Source organism: Myxocyprinus asiaticus, chromosome 9 (assembly GCF_019703515.2).
Source record: "Myxocyprinus asiaticus isolate MX2 ecotype Aquarium Trade chromosome 9, UBuf_Myxa_2, whole genome shotgun sequence".
Taxonomy (NCBI): domain Eukaryota; kingdom Metazoa; phylum Chordata; class Actinopteri; order Cypriniformes; family Catostomidae; genus Myxocyprinus; species Myxocyprinus asiaticus.
Genome location: NC_059352.1, coordinates 39,714,646 through 39,730,485, shown reverse-complemented (window position 1 = coordinate 39,730,485; position 15,840 = coordinate 39,714,646). Strand labels below are relative to the sequence as shown.

The 15,840-nt window shown below is 36.2% G+C and overlaps 1 protein-coding gene across 1 annotated transcript; it reads left to right on the top strand.

The window, feature by feature from the left end:
• On the top strand, window positions 1–15,704 carry LOC127445858 (protein FAM117B-like). The gene is made up of 8 exons (XM_051706297.1): window positions 1–250; window positions 2,655–2,807; window positions 6,527–6,610; window positions 6,796–6,906; window positions 9,338–9,481; window positions 11,587–11,818; window positions 12,219–12,339; window positions 14,311–15,704. Exons 2-8 carry the CDS (start codon window positions 2,787–2,789, stop codon window positions 14,597–14,599), a joined length of 1,002 nt encoding a protein of 333 aa, XP_051562257.1. The 5' UTR covers window positions 1–250; window positions 2,655–2,786; the 3' UTR covers window positions 14,600–15,704.
• Window positions 15,705–15,840: the final 136 nt, after the last annotated feature.

The following is a 15,840-nucleotide window of genomic DNA, read 5'->3' as shown; positions in this document are numbered from 1 at the left end:
CTAGTATCACCTTTACGCAGCGTCAGCCCATCGACCACCAGCAGCACAGCAACGCCCATAGCAACGCTTCTGCGCATCCTCGCTCTGTTTCTCTGACCCAGCAACACCGGCCACCATCAACCAACCTGTTTTTAAACGACATTCTTAACGTTTTTTGCGCTGGCTCGATCACATATCACAGTGTTTTTATTTTTAATTCCAACAAGGAACATGAATGCGCTGTGTGCAGTCATTCTCTCATCAGCCAAAGGTGCGTACCCGGTTGAATTAAATAACGAGTGCTTATTATCAATGCAACATTATTATTATATTATGAATATTGTTTTGCATGCTTACTGAGTAAATGCCTGCAACCGATGTAGATTATAAAGAGTGGGGGCAGTGCATTCTATAAATGTTTGGCACAGACTGAGATGCATGCGGTTCGTCTTTTTGTTTTCGTTATTCCTGAGCGCCTCTTCATGCGGGGTGCGGTGCTGCAGACATCACACTGAGCCGTATGTTGAGGCTGGATGAATGCGATTGTGCGTTTGCAACCGTTTACAGAATTGTGAGGGTATATTTAACATTTTGCGCATTTAAAATGAAGGCTTTTTTTATGCGGGACATTTTATTTCATTGTTCGTGGGTTATTGTACGCTATAACATGATTTTACATGTTGTTAGTTTTCAAGCATTTCGATCATGATTGTATTTCTTGAAAACATGCATTGATTTTTCTGGTAGCGTGCTTTGCATTGCATTAATATAATGGTTAGCAAGATTGGTTGCTATGGCAAAAACCACGGCTGAAAACAGGCTTTAGGGGGCACTATGTGGGTAAACAACACTGCATTACGAACAACAATCAGTTAGCCGATAGTCTAGATTATACATTCTTGCATTAGAGTATAAAAATATTCCACCTTCATTTGGAGAACGTTTATTTAAGGCAAACGAGTGCACAAAGTGTGAAGGAATGAATGTTTGTTTATGCATGTGAAAAGGACACATAAAGAAAGAGAGAAAGAACGATGGAGTAGTGTGAAAAATATAGTGGGGAGAGTATAGAAAATGGGTGAAAGACGTTAAAACAAAACAGAGGCCACACATGGATTAAGAGATTATGTATAGAGGCCAAGCGATAATGATTATTTTACAGCAAGAGTGGGGAGTATGGTGGGTCAGCTGGTCAGCATTTTTTTTGTACTGTGGATCACAACTTGAAGATTAAAATAACACAAAATAGCCTTTAAAATAGTTTTTATAAATTATATAATATATATATATATATATATATATATATATATATATATATATATATATATATACGTTTATATATACACTGTCAGCCAAAAGTTTGGAATAATGTACAGATTTTGCTGTTTCAGAAGGAAATTGGTACTTTAATTCAACAAAGTGGCATTCAACTGATCACAAAGTATAGTCAGGACATTACTGATGTAAAAAACAGCACCATCACTATTTGAAAAAATTCATTTTTGATCAAATCTAGACAGGCCCCATTTCCAGCAGCCATCACTCCAACACCTTATCCTAGAGTAATCATGCTAAATTTGGTACTAGAAAATCACGTGCCATTATATCAAACACAGCTGAAAGCTATTTGGCTCATTAAATGAAGCATAACATTGTCTTTGTGTTTGTTTTTGAGTTGCCACAGTATGCAATAAACTAGCATGTTTTAAGGTCAATATTAGGTCAAAAATGGCAAAAAAAAGAAAAAAAAAGAAACAGCTTTCTCAAGAAACTCGTAAATCAATCATTGTTTTGAGGAATTACCATGCTTGAAATTGCCAAAAAAACTGAAGATTTCATACAAAGGTGTACAATACAGTCTTCAAAAACAAAGGACAACTGGCTCTAACAAGGACAGAAAGAGATGTGGAAGGCCCAGATACAACTAAACAAGAGGATAAGTACATCAGAGTTTAGTTTGAGAAATAGACGCCTCACATGTCCTCAGCTGACAGCTTCATTGAATTCTACCCGCTCAACACCAGTTTCATGTACAACAGTAAAGAGAAGACTCAGGGGTGCAGGCCTTATGGGGAGAATTGCAAAGAAAAAGCCACTTTTGGAACAGAAAAACAAAAATAAATGGTTAGAGTGGGCAAAGAAACACAGACATTGGACATCAGATAATTGGAAAAGAGTGTTATGGATCTTAACCCCATTGAGCTTTTATGGGATCAGCTAAACTGTAAGTGTGTGAGAAGTGCCCGACAAGACAGCCACATCTATGGCAAGTGCTACAGGAAGCGTGGGGTGAAATGTCACCTGAGTATCTGGACAAACTGACAGCTAGAATGCCAAGGATCTGCAAAGCTGTCATTGCTGTATGTGGAGGATTTTTTTGATGAGAACACTTTGAAGTAGTTTATGAAGTTCTGAAATTTTTTTTCAAATTTTAATTGTAATTTTTCATGTTATTAATGTCCTGACTATACATTGTGATCAGTTGAATGCCACTTTGGTGAATAAAAGTACCAATTTCCTTTCCATAAGAGCAAAATCTGTACATTATTCCAAACCTTTGGCCGCCGGTGTATATGTATGTATGTATATATATATATATATATATATATATATATATATAAAAAACTCTGACCTTTATTTTCTCTCCCTTTTCCATTAATTTAATTTTCAATTAGTCACTCCTCATTCAGAGAGCCCTTTTTCCAGCTGAAACACTGAGGAATCATCCTCCCTTGTACTCACTTTTAAGTTCTGGCCTATCAAGGCACTGGCAGTGGCACGGCGACTCCACACCCCACACCCTCTAAATGAGGGACAAGGCCACTCAGGTGAGTCATTTGTGCTGTTTACTGTAACTCCTTCCCTTACATGTCAAATAAATATGATAAATGGACATTAAAATCATACCTTTGCGAAAAGTATCTTGAAATATACGTGGTTTAGTTGGTGTTGATTCAGTGATATTAAAGCATTGTTTTTACTTAAAGCTGCACTATGTAAGATTTGTTTGGTTAAAAATGAACAAATTGCCATTATTGATTGAGTACATAAAAAAATCAGTGTTCATAACAGTGTCCATACCTTACCCGAATTCACTACGGTAAGCCAATACAAATTATTTGTGTTTTGAGATGTCGGGTTCGATTTGGTGCGTAATCGCTGGCGTCATGTCTGCACACACGGGAAAGAAGTATAGGCTGTCTCATGTTCTGGCTGGAGAAACTAACTACGCTGTTCAGTTCAGTCAGTCACACACTTACAGCTCAGGACAGCATCGTAGCAGTTTAGATGGATGTTTATCTGTTATCCGTTTGGCAAAGTTGTTTACCTGCTATAATGCTGGGTATGTTTTCTGGTAGGGTTGTTGAATATTGCTTGTCATGCTTTTATGAACTGAACATTACTCGTGTGTTAACCGATCGTGATGTATCTACATTGTCCGGTGAAGTTACTGTGACATGTTTAACATGTATGACTTCTGAAATTGACTTCTCGTAACTGTTATATTGCATATTTAAACATATTATTTTTTACATTTAATAAAGTATATTTTATCCCCATCATTATTGAATCCTCGTTTTATGTTTTTATTTTACGGTGTTAATGTGTGCAATAGACATGCTATTGTAGTAACTGAGGCTGGACAATATAGTATAAAAATAATAAAGTCTTCTATTGAACTTGTATCAGCCATATCACAAGTTTAACCTCTTAAATTGAAAATTGTAGTACAATTCAAACATTAATAGTAGATAAAACACTTGAATAATCATATTAAGATACAGTGCATCCGGAAAGTATTCACAGCGCTTCACTTTTTCCACATTTTGTTATGTTACAGCCTTATTCCAAAATGGATTAAATTCATTATTTTCCTCAAAATTCTACAAACAATACCCCATAATGACAACATGAAAGAAGTTTGTTTGAAATCTTTGCAAATTTATTACAAATAAAAAACGAAAAAATTGAGCTCAGGTGCATCCTGTTTCCACTGATCATCCTTGAGATGTTTCTACAACTTGATTGGAGTCCACCTGTGGTAAATTCAGTTGATTGGACATGATTTGGAAAGGCACACACCTGTCTATATAAGGTCCCACAGTTAACAGTGCATGTCAGAGACCAAACCAAGCCATGAAGTCCAAGGAATTGTCTGTAGACCTCCGAGACAGGATTGTATCGAGGCACAGATCTGGGGAAGGGTACAGAAAAATTTCTTCAGTATTGAAGGTCCCAATGAGCACAGTGGCCTCCATCATCCGTAAATGGAAGAAGTTTGGAACCACCAGGACTCGTCCTAGAGCTGGCCGCCTGGCCAAACTGAGCGATCGGGGAAGAAGGGCCTTAGTCAGGGAGGTTACCAAGAACCCGATGGTCACTCTGACAGAGCTCCAGCATTTCTCTGTGGAGAGAGGAGAACCTTCCAGAGGAACAACCATCTCTGCAGCACTCCACCAATCAGGCCTGTATGGTAGAGTGGCCAGACGGAAGCCACTCCTCAGTAAAAGGCACATGACAGCCCACCTGGAGTTTGCCAAAAGGCACCTGAAGGACTCTCAGACCATGAGAAACAAAGATTGAACTCTTTGGCCTGAATGGCAAGCGTCATGTCTGGAGGAACCCAGGCACCACTCATCACCTGGCCAATACCATCCCTACAGTGAAGCATGGTGGTGGCAACATCATGCTGTGGGGATGTTTTTCAACAGCAGGAACAGGGAGACTAGTCAGGATCAAGGGAAAGATGAATGCAGCAATGTTCAGAGACATCCTTGATGAAAACCTGCTCCAGAGCGCTCTGGACTTCAGTCTGGTGTGAAGGTTCATCTTCCAACAGGACAACGACCCTAAGCACACAGCCAAGATAACAAAGGAGGCTCCGGGACAACTCTGTGTATGTCCTTGAGTGGCCCAGCCAGAGCCCAGACTTGAACCCGATTGAACATCTCTGGAGAGATCTGAAAATGGCTGTGCACCGACGCTCCCCATCCAACCTGATGGAGCTTGAGAGGTCCTGCAAAGAAGAATTGGAGAAACTGCCCAAAAATAGGTGTGCCAAGCTTGTAGCATCATACAAAGACTTGAGGCTGTAATTGGTGCCAAAGGTGCTTCAACAAAGTATTGAGCAAAGGCTGTGAATACTTATGTACATGTGTTTTTTTTTTTTTTTTTTGTTTTTTTTAAATTGCAAAGATTTCAAACAAACTTCTTTCACGTTGTCATTATGGGGTATTGTTTGTAGAATTGAGGAAAATAATGAATTTAATCCATTTTGGAATAAGGCTGTAACATAACAAAATGTGAAAAAAGTGAAGCGCTGTGAATACTCTCCGGATGCACTGTATACTGTTGGTGGCTGAGGAGAGTCCCCTGTTCTCTATCTAAAAGTGCTGTGAGTGTAGTGTCAGAAAAGCTATTTAAGTGTAAAATTCACTCAAATGAGTGTTGTTTTTCTTCATTATAGCAAGTAATATTTCCATTTCAAATGTTTAATAGTAAAATATAAAATCAACATGAAAATAGCACAGTATGACAGTCATGATCACACACAGTTGATGTCCAGGTAAGCTCAAATTGGGAGATTCATCCACCAGAAGAGCAGTGCCAGAACACGACTGACGTGATGTATTCTTCCGCAAATTGCTTGCAATTTTAAGTTTCAACCACAGATTACAAAGCACAAAGTTACGTAGTGCAGCTTTAAATAAAATCAGTTAAAGCTGATGTAATTTTTGCACCCACTATCACCACCAAACGGAATTGCAAAAAGAAAGGTTGTTTTCAAAACAGATTTCTGAATACGCCTCCCATCTGCCGTTGGTCAAATAAAGAGATAGTCCCGCCCCCAACTCACACGATTGGTTGAGTAACGTTGTAGGGGCGGGTCTAAGCGGGTCGTTCAAAACAAACAGAGCAATTTTTATAGCGCAACAGAAACTGTGTTTACAGTTTTTGAGAAAATTAACCTACTGTATGAATGGCTTACTTTTAGTTGTCTCTGCATATTAAGCTGGGATAGGAGAAAGTATGTTTACACAGAAAATGTACATCAGTTTTAATTTAGATGTTACCGCATGAAGTAATTTATTTATTTATTTATTTTTTTGGTTAACATTTTTTAGTGCAGGCTCACAAATATCGACAGATGTAATGTTTTTGACAAAAAAGGTATTGAATTGTTTTATTGTCATTCAATGTTTTTAATTGTTTTATTGTTATTATTCAATTAAAAAAATGACTAAATCAACCTGAAAAATTAGATTGCGCCAAGAAAACTAATTTTTATAAGTTAGATCAAGTAGAATTAGATCAACAATTGCAGTTTACCACTTTTTTCAATGTACAAACTTTTGTTTGTACACCAACACACTTGTATGGATGCTTATGTTTTCTTGTTGTTCTTGCTTTACAGGGTGAGAAAAAGTTTGTTCCATGTCTATTTACTACAGTCAGAAGCTTAGGGAATTATTTTACTCCAATTCTTGGTAACAGTTCTTACTCCATTCTCTGTGTATTTTTCTTATTCTCTCTGTTTTCCTGTCAGACCCCTAGGGCCTGGGTAGATGAGCGGAGGAGAGGCTCTCATAAGCGATCAGCTTCTTGCGGTAGCACTGATCAGCTGAAAGAGGTGAGAGAGAGAGCCAGAGCTTTTATAACATTTACATAGATCAGGTCCATTTGGACTGGTACTGTTACTGAACTCTTGTACTATAGACCAAAAATAGTCTTTATCAAGACTGATCCAGTGATCCTCCTCCTCCTATTTTTCTTTCTTATGCTGCTATTTAGTATCTCCATTTTGACTTCTTTTAGATTGTAAAATTGCGGCAGCAGCTCCAGCGCAGCAAGCGCAGCAGTCGTCATCGCCGGGACAAAGACCGCAAGTCACCATTTAATGGCAACCATGCCATCATCCAGTCACAGGTGGGCATCATCGCATTCCAGCAGCCACAGTCAATTCAGAAAGTTGATTTTCCTTGTGTGCATATACATTTGTAAGAGGACTCCCATAACAAGGACTAGTTCACACTGTAGCACTGAAGTAGGCCAAACGTCTAGAGAATTTAAGAGCGCCCCACTTTCCTGCATGTATTTTTCAATTTTGAGGCTTCTCTTGCCCCTCAGAGACTGGGGGGCAGGATTATCCCAAAGGACAGTGACTTGTATTACAGTAGATTATAAAGTGTAACCTCACAGCATTCAACACATTCTATTTCCATGTGTGTGCATTTTTATTTCATTGATGTAATTATTTATATATAACACATGAGTATAATGACCTAGAATGCAAATTAGAGTTGTGGGCATTGTATTATTTTTTTAATTTAAACATCTTGAATATGGTCTGAGAGCACCGTAATATGTTTATAGTGCTTTGAGGACAGGAGAACACATTATACACAAAAGATCATGCCAACAGAGACCAACAGTAGGGTTCCAGAAGTAAAGATACCATTCATTTCATAGAGAAATTGATTTTTAACAATAGCATACACCATGAGCTCAGAGATTAAGCCATGATAAATGCTTTTGTAGAAATCACAAATTCATGTTATTTTTATGAGAAAAAAAATCAGTTAAATAACCGAATTCCTGATGAAGAACTACACTACCCATAATCCTGAATAGAGACGTGGATGACGTAATCAAGTCTTCCAAGACTCTCAATTTACTTAAATGTTTTGAAATATATATATATAATTTATATATAATGAATATATATAAACTAAAGCATATTGTTTTTATTCTTATAAAAATTAACTATATCAATAGTTCAATAGTTCATGTTGTCGTTTTAGAATAGTTTTATATTGTATCGTTGTTTTTTATTCGTTTACTTCATTCACAATGCTTCATGCGATGAGTAGTTTTAAGTTCATAGTCTTGTCCCTTTTGTCTTTTGTCTGTTTTTGACATACTGTTTTGCTTCAAATCAAAGTTTGTAATTCATCTCAGAGCTCTTTGATTGGGTTCATGGCTTAGAACTTTTTCAAATCCCCATGGAAAAAATGAATAGGAAAAGTACTTAAGGAACCAAGGCCAAAAAAACCCAAGATAACTCATTTTGAAGAGATGAGACAAACAGAAAGAGTGAGGAAGGCAAAAGCTTGGCCAGGCAAAAAAAAACAAAACAAAAAAAACATAAACATAAATATATTTTTCTAAACAAAACATAAATGGAGAAGGTAATGAGAGAATGAAGAACAGAGAAAAGACAATGAGCACTTATATGACACCATGCTCAAAATAAGTACCTAATAAGTATCTAATGCTCTCTGTAGTCAGTAATTTGTGTATACTGATGGGGCTTAGCGTAACACAATGTTTGATTTCTGGCAATGGAGGGATTGTACAGTTTTGTATATGTGTGGGCTCACTGTGTGTGGAAGTTGTTTTAACAGGATTACATAGGACATAGACACAAACATATGTACTGTCATTGAAAAAATAAGTACTTCTCTGAAAAAAAGGGATTTTATTGTAAAGTAAATATAACAAAAAAGATTAAGTACTTTCTAAATTAAATAAGTTAGTTTAAGCATGAACTTGAAAATATTAAGTAAATTCTACATTTGTACTTAAATTTAAACATGTTAAAATGAATGCTGAAGCTTATAAGTAAATATTATTCATGATTTTTTTATATCTTTACAATGCATCATCATGTATCATACTAAAAGTAGAAAACCAAGTCATATTTATTTGCTAATTTTAGTAAATTTCACTGGTAAATAAAATAAGTAAATTTAACTTAACTTTTCAAAGCTGGTGTTCCCAGCATGCACCAAGCTTGAATAATGAATGAGCTTGCATGGTTTCATTGTTTGCACGTTTATTTACACTGTTTTTAGTTTTTGAAGTCAGAATTTCATTTTCTACTCAAAAGTACCTGTTCATGAATAAAAAAAAAAAAAAACCCTTTGATTGTTACCGTCATTGTGTTTGGCGCACCAAGTGTTGAGGTGTGTGTGTGCACTGTGCACCCCTGTATCTTGTTTCTATAACCTTGAATGCAAGGTGATGTTGTGCAACAGACCACATAGCATGCAATAAGCTTTCCTGTGGAAGGCTTTTGTATGTTATTTTTTACATGATTAAACATGGGTTTATAAGGAAAGTTCAAAATGTGAAATGTTCCATAAAACAATTCATTTAAATTTGACTAAAGTTACATCAGATTTGTAAGTATGTATTAACTGAAATGTTTAAATGTACTCACTTTTATCAATATTATGTAATAAATTTAAGTAGATTTTCCTTAATTTTATACAAAAATAAAGAATTAAGTCAATTTTACTAGTCATTTTTTTCAGTGTTGTACCTTTTTGTTTTTTCTACTCTTGCGGTCTCTTAGTCTCAGATGCCTAAAACCATCCTGATTCCCATCCCCATCTCCAAGTCCACGCCCCCCCGTTTCCGGAACAGCATAGAGGGCCTCAACCAGGAGATTGAACGCATCATCATTCGGGACACTGTAGAACGAGATGAGATCATAATAGTGAGTGCTTCTCAATAAAACGCTTTCACATCCAACAACAGTATGTTTCACAATTAGGTTATTAAGCAAAGAAATCTCCTCTATTCAAGAGCTATTTTTGCCGTAAATATTTTTTTAATTGCTAAATGGTTCTTTGGAGATTAGTTCACATCTTCATGATTGTACATTTTTGAAGTATTATCCTTCATATTAGTGTATTGGTTTCTGGGTGTTTTAAAGCATCAGTATGTATAGTCTAGTTCAGGGCTACTCAACTTTGGAAAGCTCAGGGGCCACAAAGCATGACCCCTATGGCCACACTCTTAATTTTAGTATTTCTCATATATAAGATTTATTTATTAATTTTATAATAAACATTTTATAGTGAGATTTAATTTCATATATATTATCAGATATAAATTAGGGGTGTAACAGTTAAATTTTATCATGGTATAGTTTTAAGAGCCACTTTCTACTATATTCATTGCAATATAGAAAACAGACATGATCAGTTATTACTTAAATTAATCATGGTTTTACTATATAAATATTATAGTTACCATGATTGTTATAACCATGGTCTTTTGGCAGAAACCATAGATTTACTATAGTAATCTTGTAGTATCCATGACTGTTGTAATGTAGTAATGTTTTTTTTTTTTTTTTTTTGTGGTTACAATGTTTTAACTACAAACACCATTGTTAAATTGTGGTTTCCTTAGGAACTGTCAAAGACACTGTAAACCAATAGACAAAGAGTGTTCAGCATCATACAAACCTGAGATACGTTCAAATACAAGAGAAATATTTCCTGTATTTACTCCAAATCTGCTCCAGTGACTAATAATTAGGATTTGTTCACCCTCTTTAGCGTTTTGCTGGTAAGTAATGCAGATCATGAATAATCAATTGCGTGAAGACGTCTCAACGCCTTTATTGCAGGATAAATGATTACTTTTTCTGTTATTACTGTTATTGTGATGATGATGGTGATGATGCATATATGGTGAGCTATAGACCTTTTTCACACTCAGGGTTTAGGAGCACAGAAGTAAACGTTTGCAGGGTAAACTTCAACAGCGGTGAATGGGAGTGAATGGGAGATCACAGCAAATATTATTTTCACTTACCCATTTGCTCCAAGAGCAAAAGAAAAAAATCCACTATTACATTTGAATGACTTTCCAGATTTACTGTCACTCTCTCAGCAGCTGTAATAGAAACCCCCTCGCAGCTGTGGTAATTCATTTTTTAAAACTAATTCCAGGGTAATATAACACAAAGCATAATGTTATAAATTTACACTCAATATTTAAAAAATGTATAATATAAAAAAAAAACTGCAAGATTTACGCTGATAAATAAGGTGGAAACGCGTCATCACAGTCTGTGAAAAAGGTGTATTTAAACAGGGTTGACAGATTCGCACTGTGAAAAGTGACTCTTGAGCACGCGCATGTCTGAATGACAGAGCGCGCCAGTGCGCGGCTGCGTGCATACTGACCGCCGCTCTCATGTTACATCATATATCCTCAAATATTCTTTGTGTTTTCATTTATTTGTTACATACATGGCAGTTTTTTTTTTTTTTCACTAACTGTTCTGATTCAGGGTTACAGAAAATTACCATAAATATTCTAGAAAATGGGCAGCTCACAAATCATACACATTTGATAATGCTAAATATATTTTTGATAATGTCAATACAGGCCACAAAAAATTTCTCAGGGGCCGCGTGTTGAGTAGCACTGGTTTAGATCTTACTAGAGAGTCATATGTTCTATGCAGAAGTTCAAAAGGGTCTCCAATGGCATGAGGCTGTAAAACCCTTTTTGGTTTTATTTGGAACCTTCATTTTTAAGAGTGTTCAATGCAAAGACTTTGAGAGCTTTAGGAAAACAAGGATGTTTTTTTTAAGATTGATGCCAAGATGGTTTTGGCATTGAATACGTTTTTGTGATATAGGGCTTATCGGTGCACAGTCAGTAGTAATGTGATGTATAGTGAAATAGTCCCCTCCCCCAATATTTATAGCAATGTGTTACATATCCTTGATATACAGTATGTCCCTTTTAGTCTAGAATTCTCTAACAATGTAATTTACCATCAGCATATGTGTTTATTAGCCACAGGATGTTCCTGATGGGCACCGTGCGCCCCCTCCCCTCCCCCAGCGCAGCAGCAGCACCCGCAGCATTGACACACAGACGCCCTCAAATGGTGGGCTTGGCAGTAACCGTAGCAACAGCAGCAGCCGAGCTGACTCTGTCTCACCCTCGTACCTTAGCATCCTTAACGACACAGTTGGAAACAGCCCACTCCTAAACGATGACACACTCAATGAGATCAAAGAAAGAGGTGACACACACACACACACACACACACACACACACACACACACACAAACTTGTTTTTATATCATTGTGGGGACTCTCTATAGACTTCCATGCATTTTATGGATTTTATACAGATCTAATGATAATTTCTATCCCCTAACCATCACAGAAACCTTTTTGAATTTTTACATTTTCAAAAAAACATCGCTTAGTATGTTTAATAAGCCATTTCCCTCGTGGGGACCGCTGGCTGGGCCCCACAAGGTAGGTGATATCAGGTTTTACTATCCTTGTGGGGACATTTGGTCCCCACAATGTACTATAAACATGTACACAAACACACACACACACCACCATCACACAAATGCATAAAACTCAAATGACTGATTTGATTCCTAAACACTCCTACTTCTGTTCCTTAGACCTCGGACCTTGGTCTCCTCTGCCCAAATATGCTTCTTCTCCAAAGCCCAACAACAGCTATATGTTCAAACGTGAGCCTCCTGAGGGCTGTGAGAAAGTTAAAGTCTTTGAGGAAAACCAGTGAGTAATAATTCTATAGACATGTTTTGTCTGTATGCTGGTGTACTTTTAAAATCTTTTTTATAATTGATATTTACATAGGAAGTTTCCCACAAATAAGGTACAACATAGAGCTTAAAACAAAACAAAAAATAGTTAATATTTTTTTAGGTTAATTTTAATTTTATGTTAGATAATAGTTTATCCAACATTTCTCTCACTGAAGAACATTTAATGGGATAGTTCCACCATTATGACATCACATAGGTCCCATTTTGACATCATAAAGACACCATTATGATATCATTAAGACTGTATTATGAAATCATAAAAACACCATTATGACATCATAAAGATTGTATTATGACATCATAAATCAACTATTAGAACATCATAGAGGCCCAATTATTATGTGTTAGTAGCCCCAACATGACATCATAAAAACAATATTATGATATCATAGAGCAGTGGCATAAATTAGACCAAGGTCCACCCAGAATATTAGAGATTATTTTATTACTTCAAATATTTATTTATAAAACAGTAAAAAAAAAAAAAAATAAAAATAAAAAAAGCAAAATATATGATTTCTGAAAGTGTGAAAGAACTGTTTGAAACCACCACCTGTCTGATGTCAAGGAACATTTTGTTTAAAAACAAATTGGGCGAAAATTTGGCCCATCCATTTTTACTGAGGCCCACCCAAAAGTAATTTCCTGGCTACGCCCTTGTCATAGAGGCCCCATTATGACATCTAAAAAACCTCATTATCCTATAGGCCCCATTATGACTTCAAAACAAATGTTCTTCATGATTTCATAATGGTGCATCTATGATGTCTATTATGTCAGAATTGTTCAGAACAGTTCTTAAAGGGATAGTTCACCTAAAAATGAATATTTCCTCATCATTTACTCACTCTCATGCCATCCCAGATGTGTATGACTTTCTTTCTTCTGCTGAACACAAACGAAGATTTCTGTGAGCATATTTCAGTGATGTAGGTCCTCTATGCAAGTGAATGGGCACCAAAGTTTTGAAGCTCCAAAATGCAAATAAAGGCAGCATAAAAGTAATCCATAAGACTCCAGTAGTTAAATCCATGTCTTTAGAAGCGCTATGATAGATGTGGATAAGAAACAGATCAATATTTAAGTCATAAATTGTCCTTCCTGCCCAGTAGGTGGCGATATGCATGAAGAATGCGAATCGCCAAAAGTAGAAGTATGTGAAATTGAAAGTGGAGATTGATAGTAAAAAAAGATTTAAATAATGATCATTTTCTCACCCACACCTATCATATCACTTCTGAAGATATGGATTTAACCACTGGAGCCTTCTGGATTACTTTTATGCTGCCTTTATGTCCTTTGGAGCTTCACAATTTTGGTACCCATTCACTTGCATTGTGAGGACCTACAGAGCTGTTATTCTTCTAAATTTCTTCATTTTTTTTTCAACGGAAGAAAGTCAGAGACATCTGGGATGGAACGAGGGTGAGTAAATGATGAGAGAATTTTTTATTCTTGGGTGAACTATCCCTTTAAATTAAAATCCTACATATGCTAAGTAGACTCCTAACTACGTTGCCATGGGTATAATCAGCTGTGACATTATTTAGGCAATCAACTTTCATACCATTGATACCCAAGTACATTTATTATCAATTATTTTTTTTATAGTTTTACATACATTTTCTCATTACCTACTTTTACTAAAGTCAATTTCCATAAAGGTGTCTTTACTTTTAACTTCAATAAGTTGTTTTACTTATGATGATTTGGTTCTTCATACATCACTGGTACCTTATTCATGGAAATAAGACTTGTGGTTATTTTGTTTCCTCACACAAAATCCTTTTGAGCTGATTTACTAATGCCAAGAACATTCATGCTCTTAACAATAAGAAAGATACCTTTCCATGAAAAAGCAATTTGCTTCACGAGTCTGAAATCTTGTTTAAATCAAGATTTTTTCCCTCTTCTGCACCAGGCCAAGGCCTCTCCAAAAGATTCCTCCATATCTTTGCCCAGACAGGAACAAGGTGAACTTCATTCCCAAAAGCGGCTCCGCTTTCTGCCTGGTAAGCATCTTGAAGCCCCTGCTGCCCACACAGGAGCTGAACTTCCGTAGCGGGATGGGATACCGCAGCATCTCCCCCTCCTTGGTGCCTCTAGGTGGGGTTGGGGTCAGAAGCCTGTCCCCCTCCATGGGTCCTGTCCTCTCCCGTGGACGTCAGTCACCATGTCTCCCACGACACCTTGAGGAGCCAGAGGGTTAGAGTGCCGAGTGTAAAGCAAATTTTTTGGTCTTAACCCAACAGAGGAACTTCAACTGGTGATCAGAGATGGTGTATTTCCCATACTCCAGTATAATTTGATAGAAATTGATCTGAAACTTGAACATGAAACATTGTTTTGGTATTAAAGGGTAATGGTATTACATGTCTTCTTGCATCTGAGGGATCAAAAGGAGTTTTTCACAATGGTGTATGTATATAGACAAAACATTTTCAGCATTGCACTGCTTTTTCTCTACGATTTATTGCATTTATTGATTTATTTACCATGAAGCCTTTTGGATTTTCTTATGCATAGATGCATCCTTTAACCTTAATGTAAGTGATTTGATTTACTGGCGAAGTGGATATGGAAGATATAGGTCACATTTTTGCTTGCTTATAGTTTACATGCAGTTTGAATAATGTTGATGGAACACACAGAAATGTTGTAGCAAATTTGAGGACTTACAAATATGCCTGAATTCCACCACCTGTCTGTAGGATTCCATTTGCTTACTGTCCTTTTTCTATCATTGTCTCTCTACATTTGTCTCTCCCCTTAAATGTATAGAGCTTTCCCACATATATGTAAACCTATATGTGCTTAATGTGATTTGCTGATGAGAGAGTAAATTTTGATGGTACAAGAACAGGCTGGACATGCATTAGGAGAAAGAGGAGACAATGATGAGGATGTCTTCAGTATTGGTCTTGGAACTGTATTGAACATTATATGATGTCATAATGAAAATCAAACAGTTTTATTGATAAGTATTGATACTTAAAGGAGGAGGCATGGCTTTAGCAAATAGTGAACAGAAAATGTACTGATTTGGACTGTAGCATCTTTATACTGTGAAATACTCCATTAAACATCCTGTAAATCTTCCTTTCTTCCTTAAAATAAAATCGATAAGAGATCAGACAAGAAAGAAAACAGGCAATCATGGGACAAATGTCTGTAATTGCCTTAATACTAAAGAAAAATAGATACATGTGTAAATTAGACAGCTGTTATTAATTGTTAGGGGAAATGTATTGATTTTGTTTTTAGCTGTTACCAGTAACATTTTAGAATTTTTGTCTTTTTTTTTTTTCTGTGAATAAATTTTCAATTCTATTTAACTCTTGGTTTCATGAGAGTGTCATAATTCAGACATTTGGCATATGATAATTTAATCCACTTATTTATACATTAACATATAACAATGCAAGATTAACAAATAACGAGAGTACTAAAA

Excerpts from the sequence above, each read along its gene's own strand:
- LOC127445858 (XM_051706297.1), top strand. The coding sequence starts at position 2,787 with ATGAGGGACAAGGCCACTCAG. Across the intron at positions 2,808-6,526 it reads TGAGGGACAAGGCCACTCAG|ACCCCTAGGGCCTGGGTAGA; the intron begins GTGAGTCATTTG and ends TTTTCCTGTCAG. Across the intron at positions 6,907-9,337 it reads ATGCCATCATCCAGTCACAG|TCTCAGATGCCTAAAACCAT; the intron begins GTGGGCATCATC and ends GCGGTCTCTTAG.